The sequence below is a fragment of the Scophthalmus maximus genome, chromosome 8 (assembly GCF_022379125.1).
Source record: "Scophthalmus maximus strain ysfricsl-2021 chromosome 8, ASM2237912v1, whole genome shotgun sequence".
In the NCBI taxonomy this organism is placed as follows: Eukaryota; Metazoa; Chordata; class Actinopteri; order Pleuronectiformes; family Scophthalmidae; genus Scophthalmus; species Scophthalmus maximus.
Window position 1 is genome coordinate 23,618,729 of NC_061522.1, and position 24,284 is coordinate 23,643,012.

At 41.2% G+C, this 24,284-nt stretch overlaps 2 protein-coding genes across 2 annotated transcripts; both read left to right on the forward strand.

Annotated features, from left to right (window-relative positions):
* Window positions 1–10,823: 10,823 nt before the first annotated feature.
* Window positions 10,824–13,723, forward strand: LOC118312472 (N-acetylaspartate synthetase-like). The gene is made up of 2 exons (XM_035637075.2): window positions 10,824–11,031; window positions 12,849–13,723. The coding sequence occupies exons 1-2, from the start codon at window positions 10,881–10,883 to the stop codon at window positions 13,226–13,228; spliced, it is 531 nt and encodes a 176-aa protein (XP_035492968.2). The 5' UTR covers window positions 10,824–10,880; the 3' UTR covers window positions 13,229–13,723.
* A 2,293-nt stretch (window positions 13,724–16,016) lies between these two features.
* Window positions 16,017–21,708, forward strand: LOC118312447 (C-type lectin domain family 4 member M). Its single transcript, XM_035637042.2, has 7 exons — window positions 16,017–16,197; window positions 16,455–16,568; window positions 17,926–18,024; window positions 18,130–18,924; window positions 19,181–19,323; window positions 20,422–20,531; window positions 20,617–21,708. Exons 2-7 carry the CDS (start codon window positions 16,463–16,465, stop codon window positions 20,753–20,755), a joined length of 1,392 nt encoding a protein of 463 aa, XP_035492935.2. The 5' UTR covers window positions 16,017–16,197; window positions 16,455–16,462; the 3' UTR covers window positions 20,756–21,708.
* The last annotated feature ends 2,576 nt before the right edge of the window (window positions 21,709–24,284 follow it).

Below are 24,284 nucleotides of genomic sequence, written 5' to 3' on the forward strand. Positions count from 1 at the left end.
TATTTCCTGAACCATGCTTTCTATCATTCTTTGGGGCAACGTGTTACAGAAGGTATTTTAAAACCGATGGAGGGTTAAGATGCTCCACTGTACATGGTACACTTTTCAAAAGCAAGAGCAACTAACAAATGTGGGACAAGATGAGTCAAAACAAAAATGTGACAAAATGCAGCAGATTGCCGCCGTGTGAGTAAGCAGCGAGTGAAGCGAACTGAAAGGACTGACCGCATGGACCAAATGTCACGGCCTGAGGCCGCTCAGGTTGGCTCTATAGCTATGAGTGTGTGTGTGGATGTGTGTGGATAACTGAGAGATGAATGGTTTCACAAGCTGGCAGCACTGCAGGAGGCAAATACGTCAGTGGGTTTGACTCATCGCTTGGCGAAGCCAGATGGACGGACGAGGTGCAAATTGGTTGATTGGTAAATACGCCAAGAGAGCAACGAACGAGTCTGAAGCCAGCGGGGGGGGGGGGGGGGGGGGGGGCAGATTAGGACCGACAGAGACGATGTGCTGGAGTGATGGAGGGGTCAAAGCTACAGGGGGATCGTCAATGCTGCGGCCGCAAAAGTAAGGAGAGGGAATGTTTTGGGGACTGCGCAGCGGAAGTAGCGCGCCAAAAAAAAGGGAGAAGGAAGAAGTTACCAAATATAGGCATCCACTGTTCCTCCTTCAGGAGTTTTTATTTATCCCTCCCTCTTCGAAACAAGTTTCCACATCATCAAGCAAAACTTTTTTTATAGCAGCTCCTGTACTTCTGAAGCTCTCTCCATCAGTCGAGGACGGAGAGAGGACGGAGGGAGAGGTGATAAGGGCCAGACCAACATATAGTAGGAGTGAAAGAGTGATTGAAGTGATGTTTTCACACACACACACACACACACACAGACACACACACACAGACAGAGAGAGAGATCTTACAGCGAGTTGCCCATGCTTCAACAGAAATAATATTGGAACCAGATAAACGTCCGCCTTTTTAGAGATTTCCCTCTTTGCTTGTTGATTAAGAATGAGTTTGGGAAATGTTCAGTGTCATCCCGCTGTTCAGTGTCTTTGCAGAGTCTTGTGGAGGGGGTCAGACCGAGGCCGGGGGGCTCTTCAGTGGCCACGGCAGTGTGCGGTCACTGTCGGACGACCCAAGGTGCCAGTTATACCACTTCCCCCCCGGTTTCGCCTCGTTTCGTCTGCCACCATGAATGTCGTATGTTTTGTATCTGAAAAGGAAATCTTGATGATAAATGACAGATTGGCTTGTTTGTCATTTATTTTTACTTTCAAAGATAAAAAAAAAAAGGAAGATGATCTCGGAAGATGCAGCATAAAGAAAGAATAAATTCATACTTGTTTTAACAAAACAGTTTCTGTGTGTGGGTGTTTCATTCTATGTCTTGGCTCCTATCTGGTCAAATGCCCGAGCAATCAAAGCACACACACACACACACACGCACACACACTCACACACACTCACTCACTCACTCACTCACTCACACCTGCCCACGCGTCCACGTGGAGACATTGTATAAGTCCTCCAGGCACTTGTCCAGCTTCTTTATTAACAGTAAACTGCTCCAGCGAAAAAGAAAAAGACAGGAGAGGAAGCGTCGGGATGAAGAACAGAACACGAGCAGTAGAACCCTCATTACTATTCACCAGCATCACAAACATCTGCATACAAACACCTGCAATACGCCGAACAAGAGGACACCGCAGCAATAGTAGCAATGAAATAATAACGGTTGAGAAATGAGATTGTTTTAAGTATTCAACACTGATGAAAGGACGAGCGACCCCGCTGAGCACGAGCGGTTTGTGACATCATCCGGACACGTGTGGCCCACGATGTGGTGGACATGCGGCCAAGTCTTCCTAGCAGTAAAGAGAAACTTGTACCAATGAGTAGAAGGAAAGGCGAATATCTTTTTCGTGTGAATTCGCGCATGCCCACTGAGAGCATTCCGAAAGAATTCAGACCCCTTCCATGTTTTCACTTTTTAGGTCGTAGACTCATTTTAAATTAAAAAAATAGTCTACAATTAATACCCCATAGTGCCAACGCAAAAATGGAACTTTCATGAGAAAGTTTATTTAAGTGGAAAAAAAACTAAAATTTCACTTTGACATAAGCATTCAGACCCATATGACATATCAGAGCCACTGTCTGCAGAGCTCAGAGACAGGATTGTGTTGAGGCACAGATCTGGGGAAGGCTACAAAAAAACAGTTGCCTTCAAGGTTCCCGAGAGCACAATGACCTGGATTCATTTTAAAACAAAGACGTTCGGAAAAACAACCAGGGTTCTTTTAGAAGGACAACTGTCTCTACTAGGGATGGGACGATACCACTTTTTCGTGTCCGATCCGATAGAGTTTCTGCCGATACCGACCTGATACTAATCTGATACAATATTTTCCCCACTTCTCAAATAAAATATTACTAAAGCATTGTTCAGGATGCACTATGCTTAACCCAGCCATCTAAAACCTCATACTCAACTGTAAGACAAATAATCAACTCCCCTAAAGGAAGACACACATACTTAGCCAGCAACATGACTTTTGTCATGTTATGGAATACTGCTGTTTTATTTCTCACAGAACTTTTGGCAGAATTATTTATGGTCAGCAGCGTTCAAACAAGCAAAAGACAAATTGAACTGTAAACTGTTAATTTAATAATAATAAATTAAAAGTATGTGGTGGCAATGTCGTTCAAGGCTTAGTACATACGTAAATAGGCATTTATTTGCTATGTTTACTTTAATGTAACAGATCAGATTTTACTTCTTATATATTCGGTATATATATATCCGATCCAGTCATTTTGGCCAATATTGCCCGGATACCGATATAGAATATTGGATCGCGGCAGCCATAGTCTCTACAGCACACCACCAATCTGGACTCATTATACATATATATATATATATATATACACATGTATTAGGGTGTAATGGTTCACAAATTCCACGGTTCGGCACAGTGGCATCATGGTTCGGTATGTTTTCGATATACAGCAAAAAAGAAATGCCAGAGAAATTGATGGAGCTATGTATACTTGACCCATCTTCTGGGGTGTCTTTTTAGCAGCATACAAAACACAAGCAGCTAAAAACATCATCTGTAGTAGTGTAGTAGTCGCAAATGCAAACAAAGGAAAAGTACAAAAGAAACATCAATTTTTAAAATGGAACTCACTGTATTTGAGCACAGATCTGCTTGATGTGACAGTGTGCAGTGGCGGTGGCTAGAATCGAATGTAATGTAATGTAATGTATATATATTTAAGATTTAAATCATTGATACATTTGCAAAGGAATGTCTATATGAGGTATTGTGTGTAGTTCTTTTTCTACTTCTTTTCAATTTTAGCACAATCATAAACATAATAGCATTGCTTGTTGAGGACGTACACCGTACGCAGCATGCACACAGGGCATGAATCACCCCTATGATGCTTGTCAGATTAATAGTCAGTTCCTTTCGCTGCTTTTGGTAAGAAGATTTTGCCCTGTTAGTGTTATGGGACCTTTGCATCTTGCATGTACCGTAGTTATTGGAATAGGCAGGTAAATACGTAGACGCCATTGGTAGAAGGACATTTGTACGCATGTATGCACACACACACACACACACACACACACACACACACACATACACACACACACGGATCCCACTCTGGCACAGAGCTTGCTCAGTGGAATCACAGCTTTTCTTGCCTATATAAGGATGAAAACCAGTGCATCAGACAGCTCATCCTTCACCATTGGTCTTCAAGCTTCTGTGGGGCAGGAAAAAAATTCCGTGACGCACCTTCTTCGTAGAGAACATACAGACAGAGCGGGTTTTTTGATTGGACGACATCCGTGTCACTCAACCACCCGACACACTGGGATACGCTGCGTGCGAGGTGGAGAGGTGGGATGTGGGATGTGAGCGTGCCTGCGGAAGCTACAGTGCGTTGAATAGATGAATATTAATGATTTGTGGTTGATTCATAAGAAAACAAGGGGGCAAGACAGAGATGGGGAGGAGGCTGGTTGGTGCGCTTGTTCAAGTGCGTCACTACTTTGTCACAACTTGTCTCCCCCTGCTGGGCTGCCATCCCTCTCTCTTTCTCCCTCTCGCTCACTCACACAAACCCACTTCCCACTTTCTCATGCACGGACGCAGTTTACACGTTGATCACCTTGTTCACGTGTTGCAGGAGGTGACTTCCCAGCAACTTCTCAGACTCCAATATGACATCTCTTCCACTTTTATCACCGGGTCACTGCGCTTGATTTCACACACTCCCTCTTCTCCTCTGTCAAGCTCCTCTGATTCACGGGTTTTCTCTCACTTATTCATAAAGTTAAGCCGAGATCCGTCTCTCCGATTCCCCCATCGGTCTGCCTGTGACCAACCTCTTTCACGGCCCGGTTTTTGATCTCCGTTCACCCATGTCTTCACTTTTTAATTACGGTTGCCGTTGTCTTTTTAAAAATGTCCTTTGTGCACAAATCTTTTTCATCTGTGTCACTTGGTCTCTTGCGAGCATGTTTTCCATATCAAAGTAACGGGAGCAGAAGCCCGCTGCTGCAACAAGGAAACAGAGAGATCCTTGATCTAACGTGCCACCGTGAAGCGCTGTCGGTGGTGTGATGCGTCTGAAACACACGCAAAGCCACAATATGCATCGAAACGTTTGAACATTTGCAGCAAAGTGGATAGAAACATAAGCAAGGGTTTGCTGCATAACAGTAAGGGCAACATATGTACAATAGAATGAAACTCCCAATGAGCGTTCAGTTTTCCGTCCCTTTATCTCAATGGTTTTATCTGAGGCGGTGGTATGTGATGTTACATGCATGCTCATGTCAGACAATATAGCAGAGGGCCTTCTGTGAAAAAAGATAGTGACTGTATCTCCCCTATGTGTGTGTGTGTGTGTGTGTTTGTGTGTGTGTGAAGACTGGAAAAGGTGGAAAGCCACTGACGCCAATATGGGGTCGACAGAACGAAATGAAGAATTTGTGTGAAAGAGAGAGAGACGGAGAGAGGTGCGATGGTTGAGTCATGTACTTGGATCTCTTCGTAGCCGGGAACATTTGGAAGGCTTAAGTGTGCACGCACACACACGCACACACACAAACACACACACACACACACACACGTGCGAACGCAGTGTTTGTCGTTGCCGCCTTGAGAGGGGCCCACTGGGAGACAGACGTTCCTCATAGAATCACACAAATGTTATCCACGCACATGCATGCCTACACACACACACACACACACACACACACACACACAGCAGAGCAAACAAAAGATATACTCTCACTCTCTGCATAAGTGGCAGAGACACATTTTCCCAACTAGGTGGCTCCAAAATATCTGCACGTGCATCTCCCCGCCTATTTTAGTGTTTCTGAGGTGGTGAATGCGTCATGAACTCTGCTGTGGCATACCACCCTTTTACAGAAACACTGATGCACAACGCGACACACACACACACGCACGCACACACGTGTGACAAACACATGCAAAGACATCGGCAATGCAATCCCACAGCGAACAGATGGACACGCTCGCATAGATCAGTCTCCGATGGATTCTGACATCATCCGCCGGGGTTGTCACTGCATGATGGTGAAGAAGGCAAACAGGAGGAGGAGCGCGGAGGCAAAACCACAGTGGAATAAAAAAAAATGAAAGCAGGGAAGAGTACAAAATTTAGAATGGCGGTGACAGAGACCAAAGAGTGGGAAGGGATGTTGAGGACAGAGGAGAACAGCGGGAAGAGAAGGAAAACTCCCGGCTGTCATTTTAGGTGTGCAGTGGTTATAAGTGATGGTTTGCCTCTCATTTTTCTCACCTCAGCTGCAACATAAATCAGTGAATTATATGACGCGAGTGCCATGATTACTGTAGCTAGAAAGGGTGCTCGGAGAGCGCAAACCTAACGCCCTTCCCGGATCCGCTCGAGCTCCAGAACATTTTGTAAGGAATTTCCCGCTTTCTATCAATCAAATGGACAAATGAACGGACATAATCTCTTGGCAGAGGTAAAATGAAATATATATATGACATTATAGTAAAATGGCAGATTGAACCTCCTATCGGGAGCTCCAAAACGACAGCGAAACTGACATAGACAAACAAAATTTCGCTTAAGAAATTCTGGACAATAAATGTTTTAATATTTTCCTCCCAGAGTGGATGAGTTTGGGATTTTATGATCTGGAGTATGGAAGCAAAGGCCCGCCTGTTCCAATTTCCCCATCTGAGCCTCGACGATTAAAACTGTCAAGCTCTAACCCGGAACCTCTCCATGAAGCCGGCCCCCCTCCAGATCTCTGCCCCCGGCTTTCTTTCTTCCAGTCCACCTTTCTTCTCACGCGGAACCTCGCCGCCCTTTTTTTTTTCTCCAAATCGCAAAATCTCTCCCGTGTGCTGCAGCAAATGACTGAAACTTTGAGTTTATCCCAACATCTTCCCACCTCTTTATCTCTCTCTCTCTCTCACACTCCAGCTCCTCCTCTTTTATTCTCCCTCTCTTTCATCCTTGTGCACGTCCCATTCTGTTCTAGCAGTGATGACAGTTTCATTGAAAGCGTGAGATTTATGCTCTATGTTTTCCGCTGTACTGTTGTTTCTCTATCGCGTCTCTTCACTTTCATCCTGGAGAGATTGTATGCATGACTGGAATTGTTTCAAACTAGTCGAGCATCCATCAAGGGATCAAACACCTGAGCAGCTCATGTCCTTACAGTACATATATCCTGTTTATATCTGAGACAGCTGAGTCCGGTTGTGTCTGAGGTTTCTTCCTGTGCAAAGGGAGTTTTTTTCCCTCCACAGTCGCAGAGTGTTGCGTGCTACTGTGATTTTAGGAGAATTGTGGTTTGGATTTAGATTTTTTGTTTTATGTATTTGCGGTTTTGTTAACAGTTGATATATTGTTCTTTTTTTTGAGCTGTTGTTCTCTCCATTGAGATGTGTTCTGTTAACCGAGTTGGTCCAGCGAGTTATAGGGACAGAGGGATTCCGCAGCTCAAGATTGCGGAACGTTTCTCAGTTATTGCTATCAAAAGGAAGTGAACTGGTTGGCAGGCACAAGTGGCAAGAAAGTAATTATCTGTGCTACCCAGAGTGCATCGTGAGCAGGTGTATGTGTCGGCCAGTCCCATTTTAAACATATTACTTGTGGGCAGGTTCTATGGATCGTTTTATAGTGTTTAAGTAGTAAATTTGTGTTCGTTATCATAAAAAAAAAAGTGTTTTTAAGGATCTGTATCCTGAATCCAGGGCTGGGAGAGAGAGCGTGGTCATTTACCCATTTTGAGGTGTCACGTCATGAATTCGTTGACGTAGGCGACTCAGTCCCTTTTGTCGCCGTGATGGGATGTAGACAGAGGTGCTGTACATTTGGAAGTCTGGATTGTGCCAGATTGGGATGTACCTGCATGGTGCTAGAGAAGATGTATTGCTTTTCAGTTGATGTTTATGTGTAACAACGCACACATCTGACCACAACCATCAGTGTTGGCAGCTTGTTTTCAGACTGAGGTTGTTGCTCTTCAAATTATTTTAAAGTCTGTCTAGTGCACAGCACAATAAGGAAAGTTGTACTGTGGTACACCCAAAAGTCATTTGCTTATCAGTTTCAGGAACTTTTCTAGTCGTATTGTTAACTGCTCAGCAGGGGAAACACATGATGGAGTTGGATTGAGGTTGCGTGACTCGATGGACAGTCCAATTCATTCAGCTTTTCAAACCATTCAAAATAAACCTCTGTTTAATGATGTTTGTCCTACTGCGCCCACCTTAATCTGGAGTCAAATCAAATCCAATGCACTGGACTGATGATCATGAAAACACACCACTGTGTTATACTCTCTGGTTGCAGTATAGATAGTGCGAGGATGACTAACACTCATCAGGAAGCAGGAGGAATAGCCACAAAAAACAACTTGACCAGAGGCACGGAGGGAGAACAAGGAAATGACGGAGCAGTCAGAGGCCTTCACACTGCAGCCCACTCAGCACAAAAGGGATCGGCCTTGGCCCCCCAGGGGCTTCGACTCACTAACAAACATAACAAGGGCAGTTGATGGTGAAAGCGAGAGAACTGACGAGATCCTGGCTCGGATCCAGTTCTCTCTCTTCTCCTTTCCAGAGAGAGCTGGGATATTTGCATGAATGATTGAAGTCTTAAACGGCTGCAGAGTTTACTACCTCCCGAATCGCCTGGGGATGGCCTTGTTAAAATTTTTATTTTGAAGTTTGATCCGATAGACACTCAGAATTTTCTGTATTGCTTCAGTTGGATATGGTGTCACTTCCTTTTAAAGCCCAACGCATGATACATGGACAGGATACTGCTTCCATTTCTATTTCAACGTCAGATTTAGTTTTTAAATAGATTTTGGTGTATGTATTAACATCGTCTGTGGGACGGTGCTGTGGTTGGCGGGACACAATTTACATCGTTCAAATCTAACTGCACGTCTCCTGTATGGCTATAAGTATGGGTGTCTTTGGAGTTTACTGAGTCACCAGCAAACACAGGTTAAAAGCTAGTAATCACTCATGTCACTGAAATTATAGGATAAACAAGTAAGGTAAAAATATGACGATAAAGGTTTCTGGGGAATCACTAGATATGAATTATCAAAGTGTGCCAAAATCCGTCAGAGGCTTTAAATGACGTTGAGATCCCAAACGCAAAACGTTTCCGTGTGGGTTTAAAGGAATAAGTCAACACTTGAAAATGACCAGAGACTTGTGGCTGTACATACTGGAGAACAATTTAATAGAAAAATATTTGTAATAATGGATTTGCAGATAAGGAGAAAACAATACAGAACAAAGAGGGTTGAATGAATGAGAATCATTCTGATATATGACGCGAAGAATATCATAGGAAAATTGAGTCCTAGTGAGATGGAGGCAGTATGAGATGTAGGCCTAATGAATAAGGGAATTTATGTTCGTGGTCTTATAAATATTTTAAAAACCTTTTAAGGTTCGCCTCATTAGAGAACTCTGGTTTGAGAGATGCAGCCTCATGGTTATGAATTTTTAGTTGGCTTATTATTAGAAATCTTTTTGACTCTGCTGTTTCTTATTTGCAATTAACTTTCTAATCTTTTCTTTCAAGGGCTTGTCAGACTTAAGGGGTGAACTCCATTGTTCAGATCAAACTGAGCTATTTGAGATCAATCAGAGTGCTCCTGTTATCAAGGATTGCTGGTCCTTCCAGCTTTTGCGTCTTGTTCACAATCGAAAGGCGTCATTGTGGTTAAATATAGAATCCAACCTCATGCCACATTTTGGCATGCTTGATGTACACAGATTCTTGTTGATCTCAAACAGATCCTTCGAGATTTCTTGGACTAGAAGTGAGTCACTCTCCACCAGTTTCCCTACCTCCTCCAAGCCTCTCGCCTTCTGTCGTCATCACCCTGCTCTATTTTCATTCTGTGGAAATTCTGATAAAATCGCCGCATTACATTAGCTTCAGAGTCCCCTTTATAGAATTAATGGATAAATCCTAAGCCAACATAGAAACAGTTGGTGTTTGTGTATCTTTTTACTGTATCCATTCAAAACCTGCCTCAGTCAATTTTCCTATATAGTTCTGAAGCATTATCCATCCATTTGCAGTTCAGTAATTGATTATGAATTTCAAGAGAAGACATTCCTATCAACTATGATGTTCATCTGGACTGTGTCACTCTTCATCATCATCACCCCTTTCCTTTCCTCACTAAGAAGTAAACTAATGAAGTACATTAAAAGTGTATGTCACACAAACAAATTAACCTTTTGATAAGCAGCCAGTCTTCAGTTTGGCAATACTGAGCATCAGATTCTGATTCTGATCAACAACTGACTTTACATTAGCCCGACTGCACACGTCTCTCCAGATGTGCTGTCCTCACAATGAAGCACCCACCACCTCTCAATGAACCCATCTGGGATTGCCAGAGACTAATATAGGAGCTGACTCTGGTATAGACAGTTGGGGTTAAATTCCCAGTTGGGACATGGCAAAAAAAATAAAAAGAATAATCCAGTGTGGGCCCTTAGACAAGGCCCTGCTACCTGCCTACCTCTGACATGAGTCAAAACCAATGATTGTAAGCCACTTTGGACAAAAAAGACTGTAATATTTTGCAAGTAACACTACTTGTTACTGGAAAGGAAGGAAATCAGTTTAAGTAATGCATCATTGCTCACTGTTAGCATTTTTGCTCAACAATCTTTCTCAGTCACCCTTCCTTATGAGGAGAAGACCAAATTCAAAATGTGTATTCTATACTTATTCTATTCTTTTTTTTAAAAAACATGCTGCCTCTATCACACACGATTCATCGAACCGGGTTTGTTATAGCAGCTCTAGCTCTAATGAGTAGAGGTCTGGGTTTCTAGCTTCTCACCGCCAAACTTACTTTACAAACTTAAGTAGTATTCAATTTGTTAGATTTTGCCCCTATGTCCTCAAAAGGCTTCATGCAACTACATTGAAAACTATGTTGAAATGTGTAACTGAAATGTGGGTGTGTAACGTTGCCAAACATGTTTAGCATCTTATCTATGGGAAGCTCATGGGCCTCCTATACAGTAGATAAAAAAGAGAGAGTAGATTACATGTTTCTGCAGTTTCAACTGCAGCTTGGAAAAATGTGTGGTATGTGCAAAGTTAGAGATCAGGAGTGTGAAAAGACCAGCCAGAGGACATCAGGAGTGTTTTCTTTTTAAGAGACATCTCAAAATCTTCTTTATGTAATGTTGAGTAAAAATGTACACTGTTGTGTTGTTGTTTTGTTTAAAGTAGATTATCTTTACATTGACATATCTCTCCATCTTCTCTTCTGGCAGTTCTATGTTTTGTCATGACCATGTGCTGGTGGGTGATAGGACTCCTCCCAGCAGTTGTGCTGTGTGGGCGCTACTTCTACAGCAGGCGTGTGATCCGTGGTTACCTGGAACAAGCCATGAGCAGAGACATGGGTGACATTGAGGGGTTCTACATGGAATCACCAGGTATATTCATAACATTTCATCATTTCTTTCAAATTTTATATGCAGTATGTACTGCAAAATGATCGCCTCCTATTATGTCTGACCTACAGTGTAAGGCCCTGTCCCAATCCTCTCCCCTTAACAAGAACACTTGCTATGAGTTCCCTTCACAGTAGAGTCCCCTCAAAGAGGGAAGTGAGAGTGAAGGTATTGCCCTATGAAATGGGACACCACTATCATTAATATTATGCAAATTAGCGTAGCGAACGTGCTCTCCTACGTCACAGGCAGCATCTGCGTGGCGATTGAACCCCAGTCCAGTATATGGCGGTAATACACTTTGCCTGTAAACTGCCATCAAACCTTACAGAAGAAGAAGTAAAGGTACTATATTTCATTCCGTTTTAAAATGCCGGTCCCAGCGGTTGTGCTGCCGTTTGCGTGGGCTATGTTGATTTATCTCCGTTTGATGAATCAACGGAGAAGAAATACACAGCTTTATTAAATTTGAAGGGGACTGTGCTTTGGTGGAGGTATGGCCTGTACTTAGTGCCATTGTATATATTATCGTTGATTACACCAGATTTGTCTACATACCATTCCATAATTTCTCAATAAGCTTTCCAAGGCTGGGGAAGAAAAATTACAATTGTGTTCGATTATACCTTGTGGCCTGTGTAAGACTGGTTACCTCCGGAATCCTTAATAACGAGCTGGGGTTCTACTTCGAAAATAATGACAACTGGTCAGGACCTGCCATCTGCTTCATGTCCCATGTTTGTAGGTGTATGTATGTGTGTTTGATGTCATATATTACTGCCAGTTGATATGCAACTTTCGGATCTAAAAGAAACTGGAATAGAAAACCCAAGTACAAAGACACAAAAAAAGTTTCCAGTTCATGCTGCAGCTAGATTAGTATTCAACTCTCCTCTGTCTCAAGTGGCTAACCTGTAATATGCTTACCTCACTCGGAGTCGGTTCATAACACAGTCAAATAATCAGCTCACTCCTGCACCTCAGAGAAAACTTTGTTGCTGATCCGGTAACCTACATAGGGAAGATCACAGGACCCAGGTAGTTTTGCAGTGGTTTGCAGTATCTGCTCAATATTACATGGCAGAGCCCGTGTAACACTGATCTATAACTAGCTGACAAACTGACAAAAATAGTTGAAAATGCAAGGAAAAGGAAGTAGATGATGTAGATCAAAACCAGATTAAAAGTTTGAATTACATACGCTTATATTCTTTTTCCATACCAGAGGTTCCCTTGGAGTAAAAAGCTCTCGGGTTTTGCAATAGGATTGTACATTTTAGGAAGGATTGATTTATCAACAAGATTCTAATATATTTATGAAATTCAAAAACAGACCAAGCTAAGAATAGCATTTTTTAGTCTTTGACTTATTCCATCATTGTCTGTAATGTCCACCAACTTCAATTTGGATGGTAACAGTGTCTGGTATTAAGAAATATTATATTAAACACAGATTGAGGTTACATGTGCATTCGTATCCTGGAATTGAGCTTTACCCTGTTTTGATAATTATTGGGATAAGGTGTTGACATGGAACATAAAAATCAGGTTATTGTGTACATAATGCTGTGAATCATATAGTGAAAGCCATACATTACATAACTGTAAATTAGGAGTACTGTTCCTGGATACGTTTGCAAGCTTATTGGGAACATTGGTCTGTCCAAAGCATTGTGCTGTCCAAAGCATTGGTCTGTCCAAAGCAGTGCCTGATTGACTGGGATAATTTGCCTTTTCCTGGTGTATTTTCACATCTTTTGTTCACCGTGTTAATGTTGTGTCCTTGCTTTCCACCTCAGTGTCCTGTCTATGGGTTGCAGTGCAAGAAGGCAAAGTGTTGGGTGTCGTGGCAGCAGTCGGCCAGCAGAAATCAAGAGTTGCTGTTGAGCTGAAGAGGATGTCTGTCGACCGGAGTTTTCGGCGATGTGGAGTCGGGGTTGCGCTTGGTCTGAAAGTTCTGGACTTTGCTGCTGCACACAGGTACTCTACTGTCGTGCTGGGAACCACGGCGTACATACCAGCTGCCCACCAGCTCTACCGACGTCTGGGTTTCCGCTGTGTAAGGGTCACCAATGGGTACGCCACACCTGGTGCGAGATGGTCCTTACTGGAAAGAATTTTCTATAGAGTCCGCCATTACCACTACAGTCTGGAATTGCAAAATAACAAGATCAAATAAAAGAGACAACACTGGGGCCCAGGGGACATGAGAATGACCAGTGAAACAACAGCATCTTGCTTCTTTTCAAATACTTATGGTTTATGTTTATGTTCTTTTGTGATCTTTATTAGTCACGCATGTTGTTTTAACTCACATGATCTGAATTGCCAGAACATTTGACTGTTATGCTCACTGTACGGCTCGATCAACTGAACCTCCATACAGCTTAGTCCTGTGACTGTTCCAATAAAGGTTAATAATGTCCTCAGGAAGGCAGAATTTACTTGCAATTTCTCGTTTGAATAGAGATTAAAAAGGGCATAGATGGCTGAAAGATGCATACACAATATAATAATGCAATAGGATTTTTTTCACAGCACTTAAACATATAGTTACAAATTTGTCCAAATATAGGTTATCATATACATATTACAAATAAACAGAAAATCAAGCATATACAAGGACTCTTTAGGGGTAACTCCAATCTGAGAATCTCCATTTTTCTGGTGAAGGGGCACGACATTTCCTATACATTCAGAGCAGATAAGGAGGAGGGGCTAAAATAAATCCAGGTTTTTTTCTTTTCTGAAAATTAGAGCATGTAAACCTTTTTAAATGGTATCACAAATTAAAAGTACGAACTGGAATATGAGCATAATATGTCACCTTTAATACACTTTTGAAATGCCTTCTATATTTTATAGGAAGCCAGTGAAGGGCGGCTAAAACTATAACATTTGCATAGCTTTGCCCTGTTCACGAAGCACTGTAGGTGTGTCTGTTTTAAACTTTTATGCTGTTTTCCATCAGTGCAACATTCAAATCAAGTTGTATTTTTAAATTGTCGGGCAAAAAACCATGCAACTCTGTGTATAACAATCATGAGTCACATTCATATCTGTGTGCTCATAATCCTCGGTCTGTGGCTCTTTTTGAGATGTTAATTGACTGTAGAAAGGCAGCCGCTCAGAGGAGGTGAGAGAACTGTGTAACTGTTGAGCAGCTCTGTCCGGACTCGACACTTCCTCAGAATGTTTTTCCACTCAGTGGAAAGACATGTTGCTGTCACCTGCAGTTGGGAAGAGCCATCTTCTGTCTTTTTGTGTGCTGTAGTTTGTATTTAAACAGAACGACCATTAACATGCAATTTAACTACCTTCTAATCGGTTAGAATACAAGCGACGGGTTAGTTTTAATGTTTTTTTCCCTGAAAGAGCTAGTCAGCATTAAAATGCCTTTATGGGCGGCCTACTTTTGTGGATCGACACTTATGGAGTAGATTAAAGGCTTTTTTATGATGAGGTTTCTAATGGCAGTTTGATCTCATGCTGTGATACGGAGCAACTGTGTAAAGAACACAAACACTGACAAACTTAATTCCGAGTCCTCGGTCTAAATGGCAATTAAAAATAGGAAACGGGTCATTTCATGTGTAAACTATAGCTTCAAATAAATGTCATGCCTCTTAAATCAAGCAGAGCAGCCCCAATGGTGAAATCACAGGCAAAAGTTACACAAATCCTGGGGTCCCTCCACAAAAGCTTCAAAGAATACAGAAGTCATTCTCATGTACCCTGTAATATTAACATTTGAGTTCTCTGTTAGTTCATCCCAAACACCAGAATGTTGCTCAGTACGTACACTGTGCCCTGTACATCCAGGAAGAGTTTTTCACCAGTATTTTCCCTTGAGTGCAAACAAGTCAGATTTTCTCTAATCAATCTATCATGAAATGTAAAACAGAACATAAATGAGAACTAATATGAACGGGGTTCACGTCCTGCGGGTTGTGGTCAGGACTAATAGGAGACTAATGCAGCACTTACACTAACGCACATTTACAGAAATGTAGGCATCATAAAAGGGCACACCACGCCTTGTTGTTTCCTGTCCTTCTGTATGTCTGGAATGGTTTGAGTCATATTGAAAATGCTGATTTTCTGTTTAATCTGCAGCACGTGCTTTTCGCACAGGAACCTGACTAAGCAGGAGTTGTTGAGCGGTTGAAATGGTATGGACCCATTAGAGATATTCAAATAGCTCCTGCCTAATTGTTCCAGTGGGTCCTGTTTCTATTCTGTTGCTGTTGTGATCCCAAAACGTTATCGTAGTTGTGAGACTTTCAAAAAATGCACTGGTGTCAGTAGCAGTTTGGGAGAGTCGTCTTCTGTAAATAATATATTCATATATAGTAAATATTCTGAGACATGATTTGACTGGTATTGTCAGGCGGAATTTTTTAAATTTTTTTTAAATACCATTCATCTTTTATTGACCCTTAAAAAGAAAGATAGTCATCATCAATAATCATTTTCAATACCTGTTTCTGAAAGGAAACTCACATGACCGAAAGACACACCGACCCATTATTTTTTCACTGGATCAGGAGAAGGATGTTGGAACAAAAGCCTGGCTATGCTATGAAAACTGCATGATCAGCATATTTGTGTTAACTGAAATAGTTTCTTCCTCAAAACTATTGGAGTGAACATGGTCTTCCTATTGTGAAATCGGCAAATAGTTGCTGCTGTGTTGGACTTTCAGTACACCAAATGGTGTAACAGCTTTGTTTTTGATCTCAAACACAGTGTGGCCCAGTGGTATTCACCACCATGGCCTGTGAGGTGGCAGTTGTTTATTCCAACCAGACACATATGTTAAAAATCATCTGGTTAAAAAAACATAACGTATTGTATTACAAACAAACAAACAAAGCAATCAGATTTTTTTTTCATTCACCAGTTTTGAGGCTCTTGCTCCGCCTATTGACCAACCCTCAATATCTGCCCAACGGGCCAAAAGTGTAAAGCGGACAGTTTCCATACCGGATTTATTGTGGGTGCAGCATAAGTGCAGTGCTGTGCGACGAAGTAGTATGAAACCTTACAGGAAGACAGTAAGTTAGATTGAGATATCCAGGATCACTCAAAACTAAATGTCTTCATAGCTCCAATTCTTTGACTGTGTTACCATCTCTTCAAATACAGGTGAGATTTATTTTGTTTAAATCTTACATTCATTGAGTTTCATTTATTGTTATCCACTTTTGCGCTGCAGAAACGCTAACAAAGAAGAGAATTAAGCATCATGAGCTGTTGTGCACATAACACATTGATTCTAGATAGTTAGACAATATACATGGCCACAAAAAGAGGAAAAAGGTGAAGGGGCACAGATTTCATGGTAACTACTGAAAAACCCTGCAGCCATGTCAGAAGCTACGCTACTGTTTTCGCGACTTTAGATGCCAAGATGACTGTCGAGTACCATGCCTCTACAGCGACAAACATGGACATCGAGGACAGCAAAATTGGCTACAAACAGTTTTTCATGGATGGCAGCAAGCTCCGCTATTCAGGTAATGAAATAAGACCTTTTTAAAACGGGTTTGGGAGATACTCTTTACAAGTAAGACATTAACGATTTGTTAACTGTCAGCTCCACTGAGATTTTCAGCAACTTTCAGAGCCCACAGCGTTTCCCACATTATTTGTCATGCATTTATATATATTATATAACCATTTCTCTAATTGTTAAAATGGCACCCAATTGGAGCATCACCAGCTGTCAACCTAATAGTTTCTTTTGCAGACGTTTTGGAAATCAGATTTAAAATCTATACGAAATTTTGATGGAAAACTTGGCTATAGAGCAACATTAGCATTAATTTGGAGTTGTGTTTCTGGCAGCCAGCAAGCATCACCATGCGGCAGCTTGAGGCAAAAAAACTGATAAAACAACTATACTCATTCCCAGTTAATACAGCGTAGCCTTTCACACCTCAAGAGCCAATTGTTTCCCTCAGGAATGGGTAAGCAACCCAGAGAGAATAGGAGAAGTGACAATATATTAAAGACGCACAGGTCATTTCTTTTCGAGAGTTCAAATTTTGGGTTAGGCTCCTCGCCTGTTTAAAGCTATGATGAAGTCCACAAAAAGTGAAAAGGACAATACAGTTTGCCGGCACTTTCATTCCAACAACAGAGAACATGCTATGGGCCTTTTAAAGGCGAGCCTCAGCTTTAGTGAAGTTGGATGGGTCATCACATCAAAATAAACTCATCGTGTGAGTGAGACAGTCAGAAAAAGTGGAAAATTGGTGACCACAGTTTATATATATATACATACAGGTGTCTTGTTTTTTTAGATATTGAACGCTCAGGATTTGATTTGCCACCAGCTGGTTCCTGTCTACTCATTTCATCCATACACATTATCTCCATTTTATCATAAAAATCATCTGGCATATTAAGTCAATGTAACCCAATCCAGAGAGAATACTGTATTGAAAAAAAACTATATACCGTCAAAGTTTTTTTTCTCCAGCCAGCCCAAATAAAAGATAATGCAGCCATCCTTATCAAAGGGTTCACAGATCATCTTGTTTGTATGCTGTACAAATCATACAATATATGAGATTTATGTTGGTTGATGTAGTATGGTGATTGTGCTTTGAGTTTATGAAAAGCTCAATCAAAATATAATGTATTATAATTATTATAATTATTATTATTATTATTATAGACCTTTAAAATAATAATGAATGATGTGTATTTAAACATCGAACGAATAAGGATTTCGCTGGATATTAATCTTCTGCACAGTATTTTGCAACACCATTCGGAGTCAAACCAGATGCAGCACATAACCACAACTTCCTTGGATCACTTCATGAAATTAAAGTTTCTGTTTCTATTCTGGTTGCTGTCACTCAGTTTTTGCGTTGAGAAACAGCCCTTACAGGGTTGCCACGGTTTGCCTCGGGCTCCTGTGTGTTCTCCTGTTGGCTGGTGTCATAGGTCAGAGCGTCCACTGTGAGTTCACCTCTTTGTTTGTGCCACACATTGACATTTTAGAAAGTTCCCAAGTGTTGTGGTGAAATTATTAATTGAAAACACATCATCTCTCCTCTCTGGCAGATCAAAAAGTACAGCAAGACCATCACAACAACATGAAAGCCATGAGTAATGTGAACGAGAACCTACAGGAAAACCTGAAGTCAGCGCAGAAAGAGAAACAGAATCTGGAAGCCAATCGGAATCTGCTACGGCAAAATTTCGAAACTTTATCTAGAAGGAAAGACCAAATAGAGACAAATAACAATTTGCTGTCTGATGAAAGTGACAAACTAAAGCTCAGCCAAAGCCAGTTACAGACCACCAATGTTGCTTTAAACAAACAGATTGAACAGCTCAGAGCCAGTAAAAACCTGTTGGATACTAATAGCAATGTCTTGTCTGCAGCTAAAGACTTGTTACAAACACAGTATAATTCAATGCTCAAACGCAAAAATGAGTTACAGGTCAATTATGACTTGGTGACCAAGGAGAGGGACAATTTACAGAACAAATTCAACAATGTAACCCGATCCAGAGAGAGGCTACAGATGAGTTACAATGACTTGATCAAGGACGTAGAACATTTGCAGGACAGATTCAACTTCTCCAGCAGTGAAAAAGACAAGCTAGCGGGCAGTCACCAGAACGTGACGGCAGAGAGAGACGCTCTGCAGGCCAATTTGGACACACTTAAAAAGGCGGCAGACAAGTTGCGGGCCAGTTACGCGTCGTTGGCTCGGGAGAAAAAGGAGCTCGAAAGCGATTGCAGCAATGTGACGGCGGAGAGAGAACTGCTGACAGTGCAAGTCAACAACCTGACTGCCGAGAGAGACTATCTCCAGGGTGAGGTGGGCAGAATCAACATCACCATGCAAGGTAAGAAGAAAGAGCTGTCAAAAAACAAACAAACAGACAAACAGATTTGACATATACATACATGCATACTTACATACATATATATATATATATATATATACATACCTACATTTTAAATCTGTAATTCCTCTAAATGTGTGTCTAATGGCTCCAGTAGCCATGCCACCTGATGAAATGCAAATCCTAGACCCTTTCACAAATATACTTGTAAACACTTTTGCTCAGTTGTTCTTCAACGAATATCTCACATTTACAGCTAAAAAGTGTCCCGCTGGCTGGCAGAAGTTCGAGTACAGCTGCTACTACAGTTCAGCTGGCAAGAAAACCTGGAAGCAAAGCAGAGACTACTGTCAAAGCAAAGGAGCAGACCTGGCAATCATTAAAAGTCAAAGTGAAATGGTGGGTTTATACGTCACAATAATATGCACCACTGTATGATGGAACGTCACCATATTAAGTTGAGGGTATTTTCCCGCATAAATTCTCGACTTATTGACTTTTTCATATCAATAATGGAACAATGGAGTATGTGAAGTATGTAGGTGATGAGCCCATAATTGTTAACTGACGCTGCAGTTCCTCTCAGCGCCTCAAAGCTTTTTTTCGCATCAGTGACCCACAACCCATCAATTCGATCTCCTGACGCAGCGAGCAGCTGTTTCCGGTGGAAAACCTCTGGTAAACAAGCAGCAAGCAAAGTTAGAGACAAGCAGATGCAAACAGCTTAATGGTCAGAATCATAAATATCGACATATTTAACCGAGCAGTTGTAGGAGACCAAAGAGCAAAAAAGAGTGAGAGAGTGAATGTTAGGTTTAAATTCATCAGGTCAACAGAAACAATGTTGTTACTGTACCCTGCTTAGCTGCGCAAGCATTGTATTGTTTACAGCGGTCGGTTCGTTGGCAAAAAAAGAGATCATGATCAAGGTCAACAAAAATATGGTCCCGGGATGCAATGCTGATTCTCTGATATCATATGATGAGTGATGTCATGAACAAGCCTCAAAGACGTCAGAAAATGACATCATGCATGGTTCAAAAGTCAGTTTTTCCAGGTATCTTTGCAAGCTATAGGACCATAGACACAACGTGAAGCTTATACAGATCAAAATACAATGCCTTTTGTTTTCTTGGGGACACGATTGACTTGCCCCTGCATGCGTATTCAGATTTATTGAGTTAGAAAAAACGGACATATTTTAGATGTAATAATCGAATAGTTTACACTCTAGTATTTTCCAAACCAGAATACAGTTTCTTGCCATCCTTGTATTGTATATATACAAAATTCATCTGACTTTAACGTTTATTCATCAATTATCAATATAAGACTATAATGCAGCTATAAGCTTTTCGTTCCGCTATATATTACTATATCTATATGTACTGCATGACATGCTAACAAAGTAAAACATATGTTTTTCTAATCTTATCTTGATTTGTGTAAAACATTTAGACAGACATACATTTTAAATGTACGTTGCCCTCCTCACAGAACTTCATCAATGGCTTGTATGGAGCTGACCAAGAAGTCTGGATTGGATTGACTGACGATGGGGTAGAAGGGCAGTGGAAATGGGTGGACGGGACGCCACTGAACTTAACGTGAGGGACTCGACGCATATCTTTTTATATACAAAAGTCGAAACTGTATTCATTCTTTTTGTGGCTTTCTGTCCTTGTCCCACAGTTTCTGGGGCTCAGGCCAGCCCAACAGCTATAACGGGAGGGAACAGGACTGTGTGGAGTTCTGGCACCGTGCCTCGGGGAAAGGCGAATGGAATGACGAGAACTGTAAATTAGAGCAAAACTGGATCTGTGAGATGTAGTGTTCAGGGAGCCTGAACAGGTGTACAGAGCTTTGGTTTATGCCCTGGCACTAATGACCATTATGTAATACCAGTGTAGCATATACTGCATATACTGTTTGCTAAGAATCCTATATATACCATTTTACACGCACACTTACACAGCATTAAAATGTAAGGTTTTGCAGGGATTGATATCATCTGAAGTTGCTGTAGATGTAGCAGACAGCTGGTCGAAGAAGGGCAGACACAGGTTGATGTTAGTAGCTTGGAGCAAACTGTTTGGGTAATTTGGAACCAGTTTGGTTAAAGGCTGGACTGAGATTTCCACACATAACTGTACTCACTGCACAAGCAATTCTGTGTAATAAGTAATTTGTGTGTATCTTATGATTTACTATTTGCAAAATGATGCTTTAAAGAGATGATTTATGATTAGTACCGTTTTTGACTAATTAATGCATTTGCTATGAACTGTCCTCATAAACTATTAGTTTACTGACGTTGGCTATTTTGTTCTGAATCGTCATTGCTTCACGTATAACTAGTAGGGCATCAATACATGCATAACATCTGGAATATTTCAGCAGTAAATATACTGTATTACTGTAGTACTGCATTATTAAAAATTCATTGAGCTTTACTCATGAAAAGCTACATGTGACAAAAAACTTTGTGCCTACAATTCAAATTAATTCCCTAAACTTATTTTATATTCTAAATGAACCCATCTTAAATATTAATTCATGTAAACAAATACAACCAACTGATTGCTAGTAAAATAGTTTGTATAATTGAGTCACATTCTGAGTTCTGCAGCGTGTTCAAGAACCTCGGACGTTGCAGGGAAAGCTGTAGATATTATACGCTTAATCTTTTAAGGTTATGTCATCTTTCGAAAGTTGTTTATATGATTTTGAGAAAACAAGAATATCACTATATGAATCAAAATGAATAAAGAGAATCCTATTACACTCATGTGTTGGCTCGCATTTTCATACTGTAGCCTTTCTGCTTGTAAATGAACATGCATTACTATATTTTCAGAAGGCTTGCCGAAGGGATGAGATTGAGGTTTTTGGTTTGAGAAGCGTGTGCTCTGGTTCAATATCTAGTGGCAGTGAATACATAACCTTTATACAGGGTTGGTATGTTGGGATGTAATACTGAGAAAGCTACTGTGACCTACATTTATTGCCATGGTGCCACAGCATCAAAGCACTGCCCACACTGCGCTTGGGAGGATAACCATCTACAGACTCTAACAACATGACAGTATTAAAGCAGTGTTGAAAGAAAATGATTCTGATCGCTTTATCTCCTCCACCATTTGGCCTCACATTCCCATCTCCGGGCAGCCTTCACAAAACACTTTATTCATAATGAAATTCACCTTCATGAACTCTGCAGGTTCCTGTGACTGGTACAGCCTTCTGTGCAAAGATATGTTGGATCTCCTGGCTCGGACACGTCTCAGTAACGAATTTTATTTCATTGAAGCCGCTACTCCATTACTACCCTGTGAAAACAACGTTGTATAATGTCTTCTATGGCCCTGGAGGGTCTACGGGGTTAACATTTGATCATGAAGACAACCAACATGAAGGACACATTCTCTTTTGTCTTCCTCGGTTTCAACATCCTTAAACAGTAGGACGATCCAAATAATTAAACATATATTTTAAATACCAAATAGAATGGCACTCGGCAGAGCGCGTACCTCCGCTAAACCGAAACAAATTTGTTCACATTTCAAACACTCAAAACAGAAATAATAAAGAAAATCCTGGATCCGCCCCTTTGCCCAGATCTGTAACAGAATGTAAGGGGGTTCTTTTTTGGCCCTTGTTCACAGATTTTCTAATAGCCCATGTTCCATAGTTGCACCATGTATTGTGAAGGGTTGAAAACATAACCTCTTGATATGAATTCATTTTTACCAAAGGTTCGTTTGCAGCAACAAGTGTTTATACAGTTGAGTTAACTACTTCATCTCAAATAAGCTACATCTTTTAGCTACCATTTCCTTACTCTTTCTTGCATCCTTCCATCTGCTCTGTGACTGCTTCTGGCAACTAATCTGGGCGGAAATTCAGCGAGCGAGTCCTGGTCCTGGTCCCGCAACATCCAGCTGTGGCTGTGGCAGCTGCATGTGGAAGACGGGATCTGCTTGTCTCTGCGTGTCTGTCTTTGTCTGTTTAGAATCTCCACGAATCCACCCACTCAAACAGGTAGGCTGTAAGTTCCTCAGTTTGGCCCACTGCTGTGTGGGAGCAGCTCCATATATGTTCACACCACTCCTCAGAAAGGTGTCATGAAAAGTCTCAACACGACATACAATATGTGAAATGTAATAAGTGAACTGTTATAGCCTACCTAATATAAATTAATTAAACACCCTTTTATGGCCTTTGTTTAATCACCTGCTTATACAAGGAAATATGTCAGCATCATATAACTAAAGCAATCTTTTGTGTTAAAAGTAGTGAAAAGTAGAAAGTCTGCATGTAGACATTGCATGTTTACTGTACGTCTTGTACATATGCAACAGATGTGTCACATGGTTCAAAGGGTACCCCATACATTTTCAAAGGCAAACAGTAACTAGCCTTTCTCGGTAATGTGTTTTTTTTCGGAGACGACTTACGCAGGTGGTCAGGGACACTATGTGACCTCACTGAACGAATGCAACTGCGTTTGTCAATCCACGCAATGACTGCGTGGGCAGAAATATGTAATTGCGTGTGACTGTTACAAACCAGCGAGGAAGCAGCAGCTAGGCAACTACATGCCGGTAAACACAGAAAGCACCTCCTGGGCCTTAACAAGGGAAGATGGGATCAATCAAAAAGCAGGCCATAGCTGTTAAAAGAAATAATTTCTTTCTTTCTTTGTTTTTTCCTGCGTGAAGACAGCAGGTTCTATATACTCTATCTGTGGGACAGAGATGTCCCTCAGAGGACATCCCTCCTCATTTCAGAGAAGAACTGTGAGACAATGAAACAGGCTTCGGTGATTTAAATTAAATCAACTTAAATTAAAATCTGATGTTACATTCTGATTTGATGATAACAGGAAACAATAACTCTGATCTGGTGATTTGTTTTCCCTCTTCTCTGATATCGAGAAAGTAAATGTGTATCAGATCAAGTCGATCCATCAGGCGGATGTTTATTTCTCCCTTTGTGGACAGAAAAATCTGAAGCTTTCAAGTAGGATCAGGCTTAGACTTGTGAGAGTTAGGGAAACATGACAGCTCAAAATGGACTGCACCCATCACATAATAAAAATACACTGTAGCTTAGGGTAGCATGGTATCACAGTGGTTGGCACTGTCGCCTCACAGCAAGAAGGTGCCTGGTTCAAATCCCGGTTCAGACCAACCAACACACCAGGACCCTTTCTTTGTGGAGTCTGCATGTTCTCCGGCTTCCTCCCATAGTCAATAGACAGCGCTTAAAAAATGAAATATATTATATATTATTATTATTTTGCAGATTGGGATTAATTGGTGACCGTATGGGTGAACCAAGCCTCTCGCCCAATGTCA

Excerpts from the sequence above, each read along its gene's own strand:
- LOC118312472 (XM_035637075.2), top strand. The coding sequence starts at position 10,881 with ATGACCATGTGCTGGTGGGTGATAGGACTCCTCCCAGCAGTTGTGCTG. Across the intron at positions 11,032-12,848 it reads GTTCTACATGGAATCACCAG|TGTCCTGTCTATGGGTTGCA; the intron begins GTATATTCATAA and ends TTTCCACCTCAG.
- LOC118312447 (XM_035637042.2), top strand. The coding sequence starts at position 16,463 with ATGACTGTCGAGTACCATGCCTCTACAGCGACAAACATGGACATCGAG. Across the intron at positions 18,025-18,129 it reads CATAGGTCAGAGCGTCCACT|ATCAAAAAGTACAGCAAGAC; the intron begins GTGAGTTCACCT and ends CCTCTCTGGCAG. Across the intron at positions 18,925-19,180 it reads AATCAACATCACCATGCAAG|CTAAAAAGTGTCCCGCTGGC; the intron begins GTAAGAAGAAAG and ends TCACATTTACAG.